This window comes from Pongo pygmaeus, chromosome 8 (genome assembly GCF_028885625.2).
Source record: "Pongo pygmaeus isolate AG05252 chromosome 8, NHGRI_mPonPyg2-v2.0_pri, whole genome shotgun sequence".
Lineage (NCBI taxonomy): Eukaryota > Metazoa > Chordata > Mammalia > Primates > Hominidae > Pongo > Pongo pygmaeus.
In genome coordinates this window covers 65,270,929-65,287,188 of record NC_072381.2, presented here as the reverse complement: position 1 = coordinate 65,287,188, position 16,260 = coordinate 65,270,929, and the positions used below count along the sequence as shown (strand labels likewise).

General features: G+C 44.2%; 1 protein-coding gene across 15 annotated transcripts in view; it reads right to left on the bottom strand.

Annotated features, from left to right (window-relative positions):
• KCNMA1 (potassium calcium-activated channel subfamily M alpha 1) overlaps positions 1–16,260 on the bottom strand; it is a 768,905-nt gene that overhangs the window by 197,518 nt on the left and 555,127 nt on the right. For all 15 annotated transcript variants that reach the window (XM_054435608.2, XM_054435610.2, XM_054435633.2 and 12 more), the window contains 2 exons: positions 12,520–12,589; positions 6,157–6,312 (listed from right to left, as the gene is read on the bottom strand). In XM_054435608.2, coding sequence (XP_054291583.1) covers positions 6,157–6,312; positions 12,520–12,589 — 226 coding nt within the window. The remainder of the gene's footprint in view (positions 1–6,156; positions 6,313–12,519; positions 12,590–16,260) is intronic.

Sequence of the window (16,260 nt, the reverse complement as noted above, 5' to 3'; positions counted from 1 at the left end):
CATTTCAGAGGTCTTGTCAACTCCAACCCTGCCACGCAAGGTTGCGTTCTGCTTCTGGTATGCCTCCTTCAACCTGGTTAGCAGAGCTTACACCCACCAGACAATAAGAATTGCTTGCTGTGATGATTAATGTTAACTTGACTGGGCCACAGTGTACCCAGATATTTGGCTAAACATTATTCTGGGTGTGTCTTTGAGGGTGGAGGGTGTTTCTGCATGAGATTAACATTTGAATTTGTGGAGTGAGTAAAGCAGATTGCTCTCCCACCAACCCTCAACCCAACCCATGTGGGTGGGCTTCATCTAAACCACTGAAGGCCTGAATAGAATAAAAAGGAGGAGTAAGGGAGAATTTCCTCCCTCTGCCTGATGGTCAGTCTTAAGCTGGGACATCAGTCTCCTCCTGCCTTCAGATCTAGACTTATACCATTGATTTTGCTGGTTCTCAGATTTTCAGACTCAGACAGAGACTATACCATCTTCTTTCCTGGGTCTCCATTTTACAGAGCTTGGGATTTCCCAGCCACCATAACCATGTGGGCCAATTCTTTATAATCAACATCTCTCTCTCTCTCTCTCTCTCTCTCTCACACACACGCATGTGTGTGCACACACACACACACACACAGAGACACTGTTGCTCTGTTTCTGTAGAGAACCCTAATATACTTACTTTGTCCCAGAAGCACCTACCTAAGTCATCCCCAGTCCTTCAGCTCCACTTGGTTTAGACTCCAATTAGTTTCACCTCCTCAATACAGCAGTGTGTAACGTCAGTCCCTTCTTGGGAGCCTAGTTCATTCCTTACCCTGACTCAGCCCAGCCTAGGGTAACTGTTATGATGCAGTGGCCTCTGCCTTTGCAGAGCTGGGTAGAGAGAAAGGTAAAGAAGATGCACAGAATGGAGCTATGCAAACATGTGCCCACACATCCAAGTCAGAACAGAAGCTTTCTGAAGCTTACCCGAGCTTCCTAGCCCTAAGGATGCTGATGGGATTAGCACACTGTCTGGAACATGGTAGGTGCCCAGGGCATCTCTATTGCATCAATAGTTCACATGGAATGAACTATAGAAAGCTATGATTTGTGCTAAGATGATGGCACTAGCTAAAATTTTCTCTTATCGTTTCTCACATTTCCTTTCAGTATACTCAAGGGCAAACCTGGAACCAGTTTGCTTGGGTTTGAACACCTGAGTTTGTCAATTCCAAATCACACGTCCTCATGCAGGTTTTTGAAATTCTCTTAACCCATAGTGCCTGCCACTGTAAAAGGAGGATAATAATAGTGACAAGTTTGGATACGGTCATTGTGAGAATTAAATGTGATAGTGCAGCTAAAGCACTTAATACGGGATTTAGCACAAGGGAATCAGTATTTCTTAGCTATTATTAAAAGTCCTTGAATTACATTTTTAGCTCCTAAACCAGACTAATTCTATACATATGTATGTACAAGCACACATATACACATAAATATAACCCAGACTAAAAATATTTAAATGATTCCCTTGGCTATGGTTAGTGCTAGGACAAAAACTTTGTGTGTCCAGCCATATCCACTTCAGCCAAGATACAATCTGAATAGCATGCTTCTGATTTCTCTAGTGCATTCTCATTCAGAAACAGAAAACGTGACAGAGAAGCATGTGTTGTTATCGATATTAAGTAACATTTCACCTGCAAATTCCAAATCTTGCGGCATAAGGAAAAAAGAACAACACAAGAAATACATAACATATTTTCTTCATTCTCAAGACTGATTTATTCAACAAAGAAATAATCATGGAGAGCATACTGTGTTCCAGGTTGCGTGTGTGTGTGTGTGTGTGTATGTGTATAAAATGATAGATTAACAGACTTCAAATAGTTGGCAATTCTGAGAACTATTTAAATGTGCTAAATTGGAAGTCCCAATGTACATTGAAAAACAATTTTAAGAGTTAATCACCCTCTAAACACACACACACACACACACACAATTTGTCATGTGCAAAGACAGCTAATCCTAGTAAGAATAACAGCACAATTCATGAAGATGGCAGGCCAAGCCCCAACTTGAAATCTCATACACTGAAGAGAAGCTAAGTATGCATAGGAAGACTCAAAAACAAAAACAAAAACAAAAACAATTCAATGGATCTTAAATTACATTCAAGTGAGGAAGCCAAGTAGAGAGTAAGTGTGGCCACTTATTCAGGGCTGAGGCAATAGCAGACAGGCTAAGTAAGTTCATTGCCTGGGTCTTTACAGAAGACAGCAGGGAGAGTCTCACTGGAACCTGACAGGCCAGGAGTAGGAGATCAGACAGTGGCAAATGAACAGCATGTTCCAGGGCTGGCTGATGATGTCAATGCAGATAAGTCACAGGCACCAGGATGTTCGTGCGAACTCCTTAAAGGAACTCAAGGGTTCAAACAAGATCCTATTGCACAAAATGCTTAACCTGTCCTTAACAGCAGCTGCTGAGCTGGAAGATCCCTGGATTGCCAGCTTGAGTCTCCTTCCTAAAGGTATTAGATATAAAATTAGCATAGATTTGTTAAATCCTAGCACTACAGAAGCTGTAGAGGGCATGCCTTGAAGTTTAAATGAAGTAAATTAAGGACAAATAGCCAGAAAAAAAAATATTTAACGGTGGTTAGCAAAGTTAAGAAATTCATTACCCCCAAAGATATGGGGGTATATAAAATATAAAAAAGATCCCTAAAAAGTCTAGATCAATTCAGAGGTATATCCACACAGGAGTAAGGTTTACAGGGACAAAGACTTGGGGTCCTAGGGTTGGTATATTTGAGAGTGGCATTGATGGAGAGATAAAGAAGCATTGCTCCATGTTTCTTGGTACCTCCAGGCTGGGCCTCTTTTGTAATTCCTGTATGCCAGTAGTCCCTCTTTCTTTTTCTTTCTTTTTTTTTTGGAGATGGAGTCTTCTTTGTCTGTTGTCCAGGCTGGAGTGCAATGGCATGATGTTGGCTCACTGCAACCTCCGCCTCCTGGGTTCAAGCAATTCCCCGGCTTCAGCTTCCTGAGTAGCTGGGACTACAGGCATGCGCCACCATGCCCAGCTAATTTTTATATTTTTAGTAGAAAAGGGATTTCACCATGTTGGCCAGGCTGGTCTTGAACTCCTGACCTCAGGTGATCCACCTGCCTTGGCCTCCCAAAGTGCTTATATTACAGGCGTGGGCCAACACACCTGGCCAGTAATCCCTCTTTCTTTTATTAAACGTATCACCCCCCACTTTCAGTCTTCACATTTTGGTCTCATGCATGATAAAAAGCCCAGAGGAAGTGGCTCACACCTATATAATCCCAGCACTTTGGGAGGCTGAGGCAGGAGGATTGCTTGAACCCAGTAGTTTGAGACCAACCTAGACAACATAGGGAGACTGGTCTCTACAAAAAATTAAAATTAAATTAAAAAGCCCAGTGGATAGTCACTGTGCTTCTGCCTATGCTACATCTTTGCTGTTACAGTCTTGTTTCTCTTATTTTAGCAGGGGTTCTGCTGCACCAAAAAAACAGACATGACCGGCCTAGGGGAAGGGAGAGAGTGAGCTAACACTTTACCTTTGGCTTCCAGAAATGCTAAGTGTTCCCAAAGGATCAAGTGCTGCCAAAGCCTCGCCCCTTCTTTGTCCATCCTAATAGGCCTGCTTGTCCCCATGGAAATATTGATGAATTCTCCGTCATAGGATACGGAGGTCATTGGAGAAGGAAGCAATTTCTGTAAACAATAATCCATTTGTAGGTTTACTCTTCCACCTGCCCCCCACCCCCAACAAAAGTAAGTGAGGGCTTTGTGATCCCTGGAATGGGAGATAATACGTAAAACATGCCAAGGAGGGTGCCATTATGGTGTTCCCCACGACCTAAAGGAGACAAAGATCTGGAATTTGGAGGTAAGTACACAAAGATAGCAATGTAGAATGGGGAGCATGTGAATAAGGCATCTCTATTTTAACTGAGAAAAATATACGAGGGGAAGCCTTGTGATTTCCAGGTCATGTACCTTAGCCAATTCCAACACAAAGACCATCTCAGTGTCAAAAGGTCATATTCGGAGAGCTACTTCCAAACAGGCGGGAATTGGCCCTATACAGAAATAATGTAGTAACATAACCCCCAGAGGAAAATGTGTTTTCAGTTACACCAGGGCCAGGCCCAGCCTTTCCCACAAGCTCTTCCTAAATAGGAACTTGGCAATGGGATTAGCTGAGCTGGAGCGGACATCCTTGGCTTTAGAGGTGAGGCCCATCAGGGTCTGGAGGAAGGTTGGACAGAGGTTTTCCCTGCTGCTAATAGCACTGAAGAATCAGCATCACATCCATTTTATTAACTTCCTTGACAGACAGCTCTAGTTACCATGCAGGCACCACAAAATCAAAACATACGCATGTCAAGGGGCCCCATCTGTGGTGGGGCCCTGCCAAAGCCCATGTTACATCAACACGAGGAAGCAGAGCGCAGCTCCACACACCATGTGCTTGGTCCCATGGGCCATACCCTGGCAGAAAACCACCAGAGCTTGATTGAAAGAGCCAGAGAAGTTCTCTTGGTGACAGTCCTTTATCCTGAGTCTGGGTTTCTCACGTTGAACATAAGATCCCTGGGAGACATGTGGCTACATCTGGCTTCAAGGTCTCATCTCTAAACACAGCTACACAGACCTCCCTGCCACCTCCATTCAGTTCCACCCATGCAGGATGAGAGCAGCCTGGATTAAAGAAGACACTTAAAGGAATGCAACGTCTTTATTTGTAAGCTGGATCTGAGCTCAGAGTTCTGCTGAGCTGAGACCTTTGGCTGCATAATGAGCATAGGAGGATTTTTTAAATCAAGGTATCCCTTGCTATCAGTGTTGCTAAAGTGACTGAAGGAGCTCCAAAGCAATTTGTTCCTTTATGTAGAGCAATGTTAACTATCAGTTGGCTACATAATGCCGATTTGGCAGGTACGAAGGATAAGGACCTAGAAAAACTCCTGCTCTAAATAATATCACTCATAGGTGCCCATGGTGAGCACCAACCCATCTGTATCCTCATGCTTCCCACCCATCCCTCTTATTGCAACCTAGGCCATTTCCTCAAAACCATCAAGGAACTTGGCAGTCGATTAGGCAGCAACATGACAGCAAAAGGCAGGAGGTCTCACACCTTTGATTGCAGAGCTTCCGGCCTCCTTTATGGACCTCGTGCTGACTCATGAACTTTCTAAGGATGTAATTTCCCACCTTGCCAGCTATTAATTCTGCTCCTTACATAATAAGAGGCAGGATGTAAGCCCAGATCCAGAGCTTTCTCCCATGCCATAACAGAAAGGTTCAAGCTAGACCCGTTTTACACATGGATTTGTCACCTTGACTGCCTAATCTAAGAACAGTCTAAGGATGAGGACTGGAGTGACTGTTATCCCAGGCTCCAGAAGCCCCATTGCTAGGGGCTGGGCACTCAATGCAAGGCCCTGGAAACACAGAGTTGTTTTTTTTTTCTCTCCTTGCCTGCTCTGGTGCAGCAGGTATGGCCACCTTGGGGACTTTGGAATGGCTGCCCAGCCAGCTCTGACAAGGACATGAACACATCCAGACCGCCTGTCTCTCACTGCAAATGGCACTGCTGCCGAGGACTCAGTACATTGTTTAGCTCTCCATTCAAACAACCGCGGCATGTCAGTCCTGCTGGCCTCCTTGATTGTGCAGAAATAAATAAATGAATTATGTTGTTGGGGTTTGGGCTTCAGCACAAACACATGGTCTGCATTTATCCACACAGTGAGAGGTCCACCAGCCACTTGATATAAAAGAGCAAAATGATAATTCTTTTCTTTAGGCGCTCTGTTGCCATATGGAATGTATATAAATCATATTTTTGTTTTAACAGCGGAGGCTTTGTTGATAGATAAACATGTGGTTTATCTAAAAAAAGAGGGGATTGTGCTTTGAACAATCATTTAATGGCCGTGGATGTGCCAAATAAAAATAAAAACATAATTTTGAAAGAAGTTGGCTTCATGCCCAAATCCATAACAAGGAATTTCTCCTTAACCCAAGTGGTTAGAGCCCGTCGATCTGTTTTCAGTTTAAGCTGTGCTCTCTACTCAACCCCACGACAAATGGAATCCTGAGCTAATGTGCTCTAATAAGACGAGACGTTACCTTTATGAATGACCTCATGGAGAAGAGGTTGGCAAGCATGGTGGAGAGGCCTTGAGCCAGGCAGCTCTGGGCTATGAAGCCCAACTTCAACTCTGCGAGGCAGATTGCGTCATCACCTTCTTTCCAATTCCAGCTCGGGATGTTTAGCAGATGGGCCTGGGGAAAGAAAAGCAGGTATGAGACCTTGCTCTGTTAAATGTTCAATTGTTTAACATTTCTTCTGGGAAATGCAGCATTGCCCAACCACTCAGGGCCATCCAGTCTTGCCCTTCTTTTCCCTTGCTGCGGTCTGATGTTTGTTGTTTTATGCAACTCTTCTGCTCATCACACTTCAGTCTCTCTGGACTGTTGCTTCTGCACCTACCAAGCCCAAGTCCTCCCCTGGGTTTGTCATTTAGCCAAATAGAGCCCAGAGGGAATTTCCTCTTGTGACAGACACAACAGCCCGGGTTACTAGGATGTCTAGCTAAATCGTTAGGTTGAGTCCTCAAATAGACCGTAAGAGTGCCAAATGCCTGTATATTTTCAGTTTCTTTTTTATCTGCCTTTCTAATACTCCAGATTAGTGACTCCCAGGCATCAGAAGCGGGCATCAGAATCACCTGTACAGTTTGTGAAAACACAGATTGCTGGTCCCCCACCAGCATTTCTGATTCAGTAGATCTGGGGTAAGGCTAGAGAATTTGGCATTTCTCACAAATTGGAGGTGATGCTGATGCTGTTGATCTAGGGGCCACACTTCGAGAACCACTGGCCTAAAACATCAGGTAAATCACAGTGTCGACGTTTCCAATCTCTTGCAAATGGACTGGTCCTATTCAACCCTATGTCAGGCCCTGAGACAAGAACCCAGAGGCATGCTCATCCAATTATTTTTAAGTGGCATGAAGCAGAGAGTCACAGAAAATACACTGGATGAAAGAATCAAAGTTCAAAAGGTTCTCCAGAGTTGGAAAAATCGTCAAAAGACCAAACTAAAAAGATTTACAAGGCTTTCATGTCAAGTACAGCATTTAGGTTAAAAAAAAATCAACTATATAAATTCAAAATGAGAAGACCTAGCTTGGCAGCAGGCAGGAGAGAAATAAAAGAAAACAAAACACACAAAGCTAAATTTAAGTGTGTGGGTAACTAAAACCTCAAATTTTAGGCCAGCCATGTGACATTACAGAGAAAGCCAGTGTTTACTTGTTAGAAGTGCTCCCCAGATCGAGGGAAATGAACATTTCATTCTGTTGTGAATTGGTCAGACTAGTTCCAGAGCACTTGATCCAGTTTTCAGTCAGATTTAAAGAAGGAAAATGATCAACTGAATAACTTCCAGAGAAAAGTGACAAAGACAAGAGGAGGTAGCGTCTGGAAAAGATCTTTTGAGGAACAGTTAAGACAGCCAGTAATATTTGGCCTGAAGAAGGCTCTCATCCTCACAGAGACAGGATGGTTACATCTGAATACTTCAGTTGCTGCTGTGTCCAAGATTAGGTTTGTCCTGCTTTGTTCTAGAAGCCAGAATTAAGACTGACTGGTATATATTCCGAGAAAGCAGATTTTTGTCTTGTTTTATAAATGAACTTCCTAAGGATGTAATTTGTCTACCAAACAGAGAAGGTTACCTTAAAAAATGAAAAGTCTTTGTCCCTAAGACTCAGTAAGTATCTCTCCAAGTTACTATGGAAAGAACTTTTGCTCTGTACTAGGAGGTTGAATCAGAGAGCCCTTCTAAGTCTCTGCTAGTGCCAAGATTCTATGGCTTTGAAGTTATTATTTCTCTGCACATCTCAGCAAACACAAGGAGCACCAAGGGAGCACTCCCTTCACTTTCAGAACAATATACAATAGTTGAACTAGAAGGATGGAAGACTCCATTGTGAAAACAAACAGCAAGTCCAAGGGTTCCACACTGTGCTTTCAAAAATACTACTCTTGTGAAATTCCTTCTTGCAAAATCCGCTTCTGTGACAATCTTGTGCATCCTAAGCCAAAAGTGGGTACTCCAGGGAGAGATGATTGTGCCCTCCCTGATGAGAGCATGGTTAAAATAGTCTCATGGAGGGGCCACAGCAAGTGGTAATTGCTGTCAAGCTATCAAAGGACCTTCCCCACACTGCAGACTCAATTCCAACAACTAGCCCTACCCTTTATCCCTTCCTCTCCCTACTCTCCACTGGCTTCAGATGGCCACTTTCCCTTTTACTGCCTGGGCATCGTAGAGAACACATTGGTATAACTGGAGAAATACTCATTTGCAGTAATATCATCTGAGAACCTGAGAAGAATGAAGAGAAATTCAGTTTAAGTAACGAACAAGTCAAGCATTGTGTGTGAAAGGAGATTTTTTTGGTCCAAGCCCTAAAGAGACAGCTCCAAACCTTCATGGCACCTTCAAACAAACAAGCAAAACCTTTCAGAGAAAGTCTCTCCTATCCGCATGTGCTATCTAAGGTATGAGGCTCAGGCATTTCATCCTTGGGTCCCCCGTGGCCCTGTCTGGTTTGAGTTCTGTAGGCATATTTTGAGCTTTCTTTCTCACTGTCCACCTTGACACTTGGCCATGTGATTACATAGAAAAGTTGAGTTTGTTCCTTATCTCAGGTTTCTGTGCCCTCTTTTTTTGGACATTATATTTTCTCCAACGCAGGGAAGGAGTGAGGGTGACCTGCTGAATGCTTGGAGGGAAATCTCTGTGCATGAAACAAAGAGAAGAGACTGACCCAGGAACACAAATCCTCTGTTTCTGGAAACTTCATCCTTTTCCATTTGAAGTAAATTGAGTCTGATGAAACATGCCAGTGTTAGTGCTCAGAAGTCTGGAGGCAAATTCTCTCTCCCTAACTTGGAGAATATAAAGAGCAGATCTGGCAGACCTGGCTGACCTTCATTTCTGCTACTTCACCACCCCTCCCTCATCTCATGGAGAAGGAACTGGAAATAGGCTGTCCTGGAAAACCAGGAGAGATGGATTTCAGTCCTAGTTCCATCTCTCACTACATACAATTTGGGGAAGCCACCATGAGGAACAAAGAAGGCCATGAAACAGAAAACGATTTAATACAATTGCCCAAGTGTCAGGGTGGACAGTGAAAAAGAAAGCTCAAAGAACTTGCCTCTATCTACACTGGGCTCATGTGACTTGGCTTCCAGAGATAAAGGCCTCTTTCACTAGAGTCTTTGGGAAAAATTAAAAATTCACTGACAGGTAAACCATCAGGAGTGATACTTTTCCAAGAAGTTATAAACCAATCTTTCCTTGAAGAGCTTTGAGACATTTACACTCAAATCAGAAGATGCAGGGCCAGCATGAAAAACATGGCCAGCATGAAAGCGTTTCTCTCCAAGAATTCTAGTGATATTAAAAGATACACTTTGGAGAGCAGCAGCCCTTCTATAATGCCTACTCTCAGGAACAACAGTTTGGTTCAATGGGCTGTGGCTCCATTTAAAGAGTCAGTGGCAGTAAGCTTTTCTGTCTCCCCGCTCGCTGGCTGCAGAGTGGTGGCCATGATTTGTGCCCAGCAGAGTTGCACTGTCTATACAGAGCTTAGATGCCCTGCTGTGAAGTTACCCTGGGATGCTAAAATGCACAGATGGTCCAATGAGTACTAAAGAAGGTAATGGACGTCAAAGCTCTTTTAAAACCATAAAATATGACACAAATGTCTACAATTATGATGATGACAAACTCAGGGCCAGTTTTACATGGAGAGAAAGTAGGCAGCTTCCCTACATCCCTCTAGGCCCTAGAATATTACTATTACTAGATCATAGGGGATTGAAATGCTTCATATTTCAAGCCCGTTGTCCAATTATGAAATCAGCTATCTCTTGGAATATGTTCATAGTGACATAACTTTACAGGCACATACCAGGTCCTTTCCTGAAAGCAAGTTGTAATGCATGGAGATCTCTAAGCATCTAGGATGAGTGCAGCAAAAAATGCCAAGAAAGGCAGAAAAAAAATGTTGAAAGGGAAGAGGAAGAAAATGTATTGAAAGAGTAGGAAGCATCTCAGGAAACAGAGCAAAACTGTGAAGCAGGGTGAAGAATGTCCATTTGCAATTCTACAAGGAACGAAAGACAAACAATGATGAGTGGACGTTTTCTTCTTTCTCTAGAAGAGAGATATGAAAGAACAACAACAACAAAATGCCCTGTGTCAAAGTCACTCTATATTCCTTTTGTCCTTACTAATCATCCAAGGATCTGTAAGCAATTCTGCCCAACCCCAAAACTCGAATAGTTTGGGATGGTTCTAAACAAAAAGTGTTTTAAGTAAATAATCATGAATTGGTTGATATCTTCCTCATTGTTTCTGAATAATTACAACACAGAGGTTTGCCAAAGACATTCAGGTTGCTATGATCATGTGATTACTGACCAGGGACTGTCTGGATCCCAGGCCGGTTGAGCTGCTTTGAGTTGGACAAGAACCACAGCTAAAATCCTCCTTAATTTCTTGAAGATGCTGCATCAGCACTCATTGGAAAGAGAAAAAAAGGAACTGACAACCCCTTCTAAACATACAACATTAATTTTCCTATTCAATCTAAATTCAGCCAAAAATCTAAACAACAGCTTAAAGCACTCCCACACTAAATGAAATTTCAGATCACAAATGAAAGAAGGAGAGCTCGTTGCTGCAGGAGCTGTCACCAGTCACAGCCTTGCTAATAAAATTCACCTCCACCTACAAGGGCTGCCATCAAAAACTTCTCCAGCTTGACGCCTGTGCATTACCAATATCCTCACTTTATCTCTTCAGTGTCCTTGGGTTTTCCAGAGACAAACAGGCGAATGTGACCTTGGGTGCCCACCACCAAATCTGTTGGCTGGAGAACAACACGTTCTGCAAGGGAGCCACCTGCCGAGGGCTGGGCAGTGGCGGCAGCAGTCAGCCGTTCTGGATGGTGGGCCAGTCACTGACAGCAGGCTCCACTCAGTGACAGCCTCTGATGGGCCTCCACACAGCAAAATGGGCCAGCACTTGCCAGCAATTAAGAAATAACGGCATGGCGCTGGTGCATTTGGCAGAATGGGGTTTTCTCTGCATCACCTGACTGCCTATTTCGTAGGGAATATGGCCCATAAGAGGGGGTACGCTGTCACACATAACCCAGCAGGGAGTTATTCTGTACAGACAGGACACCTGGCTCCAGGTACTGGGCAGCCTCCGGTTTCTAGGTTTCATTAAGGGCATAAGTGGTACCGCATCAAATGGAGAAAGGTGCCACCTTCCTTCCCCTAAAGCTGTTTTTTTGGAAGTTTACTGACTGGCTGAGAGAAGGAGCACTGCCTTTGAATGAGTCACTGGACTCTGGTTTACTGAGAAGTAATCACAGAGAAACAGCATAGACTCTGACTTTTGTCTTCTTTCTAATCAATCCCCCACTGTAAGCTATAACACAAGGAAAATTCCTTTCTCTTTAATCTCTGGATAGCTTACTATTTTCCTGATTCAACTCTGCAAATTCTCATCTCGACTCTGGGAATGTGTTCCACATTACACTCTTACAGAGCGCATTATGCACTCACTAGTTCACCTGGTCTCAGATAGAGAAATCCTATCACTCACTTGCCTGGAGCATTCTACACGTTAACTGCTAAATCCCAGAGGACACAAAATAGGGCTTCTCCTTCACTGATATTCCTGCCGGTGTCAGGGAGAGTGCTAATCACACAGTAGGTATTCAATAAATATTTACTGAATAAATAAATGACCGCAGCACATACAAATAAAAGTTGTTGTAACTTAAGTATGGATGGGATCCAAGAGTAAATCAATAGTTCTGATCCTCGGGTTCCAATAGACACTTCCCAAATGAATGAATCAGTACATGAAGGAGCATCCTTCCAATGACCAAATGCAAACACGTTGTTTGGACTAAAGAAATGGGCCAGAGGCGCAGTGGCTCATGCCTGTAATCCCAGCACTTTGGGAGGCCGAGGCGGGCAGATCACCTGAGGTCGGGAGTTCGAGACCATCCTGACCAACATGCAGAAACCCCATCTCTACTGAAAGTACAAAATTAGCCTGGCATGGTGGCGCATGCCTGTAATCCCAGCTACTCAGGAGGCAGAGGCAGGAGAATTGCTTGAACCTGGGAGGTGGAGGTTGTGGGGAGCCAAGATCATGCTATTGCACTCCAGCCTAGGCAACAAGAGCGAGACTCCATCTCAAAAAAAAAAAGAAAGAAAGAAAGAAATGTCCCAGGAAGATTTTTAACAATCACACCTCTTTACCCAGGTCTTCGAGTTGCGCACATGTGGGCACGTGAGTGTGTGTGTGTGTGAGGCTGTATAATGAGGAAGAAGAGGCTGGACCTGTGGATGGGTCTTCAGACCTGGAGCAGGCTCTCGCACTCCTACCTTGTTGTGATACTGCAGCATTTGAGTGATGATTCTTATCTTCGGATGGTAGTTCTTTATGGAGATTACTCTGAAAAAGAAAGAACCAATGCTGAGACAGGTCTGCCTTATGCATGGTGTCTGACCAAAAGATCAATTTTACTGTCTCCAAATGGGGTACCCATGTGACTGAGGTAGGAGGCAGGACTTGATTCCAGAGGCAGGGCTCAGATACCAGACAAAATTGAAGACTAGCTGAAACAGGGATGAGGCAGAAGCAACTTTTCACTGGACACGCCCAGCAGTGTGCCCTGTCAGTTCACCATTGCCATGGCAACACCCAGGAGGTTCCCTATATCCTCTAGGCCCTAGAACATTACTATTACTAGATCATAGGGGATTGAAATGCTTCCTATTTCAAGCCTGTTGTCCAATTGTGAAATCAACTATCTCTTGGAATATGTTCATAGTGACATAACTTTACAGGCACATACCAGGTCCTTTCCTGAAAGCAAGTTGTAATGCATGGATGAATTCCAGACCCAGTTCCATCTCTCTCTACATACAATTTGGGGAAGCCACCACGAGAAACAAAGAAGGCCAGGAAAGAGGAAACCCTTTAATATGATTGCCTAAGTGTCAGGGTGGACAGTGAGAAAGAAAGCTCAAAGAACTTGCTTCTATCCGCACTGGGCTCATGGGACTTGCCTTTCTATGGCAATGACCCAGTGACCTAGAAGTTACTACCCCTTCCCCAGAAATTTTTGCATAAGCTGCCCCTTAATCTGCATGCAATTAAAAGTAGGTATAAATACAACAGCAGAACTGCCCAGAGCTGCTACTCTATGGTGTAGCCCCACTCTGCAGGAGCAGTCACGGAGCTGTAATACTACTGCTTCAATAAAGCTGTTTCCTTCTGCCCTACCACCAGCTTGCCTTTGAATTCTTTTCTGGGGGAAGCTAAAAACCTTCATGGGCTAAGCCCCAGTTTGGGGCTCCCCTATCCTGCATCAGGACCAGCAGCCAGGGCTATCCTGAGGGGTTGCAGACACTGGGCCAGGTTAAAGTGTTCCCACCACCATACCTCTTGCTAGTGTGAAAACAAAATCACAAAACAGCCACAGTCTGTGTCCTGGACATGAAAAATTTGAGGGCCTCCTGGAATGCATTGGGGATGGGATGTATGCATGTGCGTACTGGGGAGTAGGGGGCCTGGAACAGGGGCTGCCAGCTTATTGCCTATGTAGACATCAAAAGCAAGCCCAAATCATGGGGCCTCCAGAGGTTTGCAATCTCCCACACCTAGGGACTAGCCCAGAAACAATCTGCTGAGTCCAATTCTCCAAGTTAACAACTTGAGACAACAATGACAAATCAAACAAGCAGGATGACAAATGGTTCTAATTGTGACACATGCTTGGCCACTATCACAAAAAATGATTTCTAAGCAGGGCTCTTAGGATGAGATCAAGGACTCAGCCTTCCATAGCTAATAGAGAAAACGATGACTTAAACGCTGGTTAAAAATAAGTGCCAAGGCGTTGCAGGGGTCACGATCTGGTGGAAAATTGTCTCCTACCTGCCCTCAGTCCAAACTCAATGTTAAGCATGGCCTGCACCCACCCCAGCCCTCACATGTCCTCCTCACATCGATCATGGTGCTAAAGGGAGTGGCAAAGCGCAGATGAATGGAAACACCTGGGTTCCAGTCACAGCTATTGTACTAATGAACTGCGCGACCTTTAGGAAAACCCCGGGCTCTCTGTTCCTGTTTCCTCATCTGGACACTGGGAGCAACAGTACCTGCTTTATTTACTTCACAGGCTTGGTATGAGCAGCAAATGGGAGACCAGATGTGAAAATGCTTTGAAATCATTAAAAGTTCTCTCCACGTGTAAGTTATGGTTTTTATCACTACCAAGTCTGTCAGAAGTGACATTGTACATTTCCTTCGGTGACAAGGAAGGCTAAAGAATGGAATTCCACAGAAAGGCCCACCTCCTAAGCCTAATCAGAAATGCAAGTGCATTTATTATGACCGCCCCCACAAACTTCCCACCCAGTAACACTCCCCACTTCACCCCTTTTAGTGCAGAAATGAAGAGAAGGCAGCCAGGGAGCAGCTTTATCTGAAAAGCTGCAACTTACGAATTTAGGAAATGGATCATGCTACAGCCTCTCCTAGCACAAATTCACCCTGGGTTTTTGCACTTGAAGGATTTCATTTTATTTTTGAAAAAGTGTTGTGTTGGCCCATGCTTATAACTCAAGGACTTTGAGCCTCTGTCAGCCCTGCCTTGCAGTTCACAGCTTCAGCCAGTTTTCTGCATTAGCTCATTTCAAATGGATCTTTGACATTTTAATTTCAAAGGAGGCAGATTGGTCTCATTAAACTGAGGAGGAAGGAGGATTATACAAATAAGAGAAAGACAAAGCCCATTTTTAACCCTGAACTTCCCACTTCTTTTTGCAGCCAAGGCCTCAGTTCTGGCTCTACTTAATTACATTTCTGATACAACCTTTGACCAGTAATTTCTTTTTTTTCTTGGTTTTTTTTTTTTTTTTGAGACGGAGCCTCGCTGGCTTTGTTGCCCAGGCTGTAGTGCAGTGGCGCGATCTTGGCTCACTGCAACCTCCGCCTCCCGGGTTCAAGCGATTCCCCTACCTCAACCTCCTGAGTAACTGGGATTACAGGCACACATCACCACACCCAGCTAAGTTTTGTATTTTTAGTAGATACGGGGTTTCACCATGTTGGTCAGGCTGGTCTTGAACTCCTGACCTCTTGCTATACCTCGGCCTCATCCGAGGTGATCTGCCCACCTCGGCCTCCCAAAGTGTTGGGATTGCAGGTGTAAGCCACTGAGCCCGGCCCTTGACGAGTAGTTTCTATGCCTCCTCATCTTGCCAGTCACCCTAGTACCTAGGTGTCTTCATATTAACCCTACCACAGTTAGGGTTTAAATAAAATACTACAATTAAGAGAAACACCCATTTCAAAACTATTACTCAGGTAGCCCCAAACATCTCTGTGGAGTCAAAACATTAAGCTTCATCTTCTTTTGGTTTTCCATTTGGAATTTTGAAGACAGTGAAGCCAGGTTCCTTAAAGGGTTACATTTTTTTTTAAATCATTTCCAATGACAGAAAAAGGTGTCAAAAGTTGAAAATCCTTCCTACTTCAAAGAAAGGAACAAGTGACACACCCAACCCTGATGCTGGTGTAGCCACTGTGCAGCTGTAACTGATTCACGAATGGGCCCAGGTGTGAAGCCAGAATCTGTTCCACCCTCTCTCCGCAGCCTGGCAAGCCCAATGCTTAGAAGAGTTCACGCATCAACTTCCTTAAAATGACCTCACTAAGCATATTGCCAAAGAAAAGTGAGCAGCAAGAGAAGATGGTGCCAGATGTTGCCTGCCAGACACAAGGACCAGATGCTTAAGGGAGGACTGGGTCCTCTGAAATGCACTGGAGGAATTCCCCCACCTCACTGATGGGGAAGCTCCGGTCACTTGGGGCCACTGATGCAAAGCAAAGACAAAGGCAATGCAAACATTGTCAGGATGTAAAGATAACTTCTTGACCTTCAACTTAAGGTAAGTTCCCAGGAGGCAGTAAACCAAGCCACAGGGAGAGGGGAAACCTTTGGCCCGAAAGATGGCTGTTCACAGTTAGGTAAAAGTTTCTGGGAATGCAGTGGGACGGAAATCCCACTGAACTTAGCTCATCTCTCCAGAAGCTTCCCTTTATCATTTCCTCTC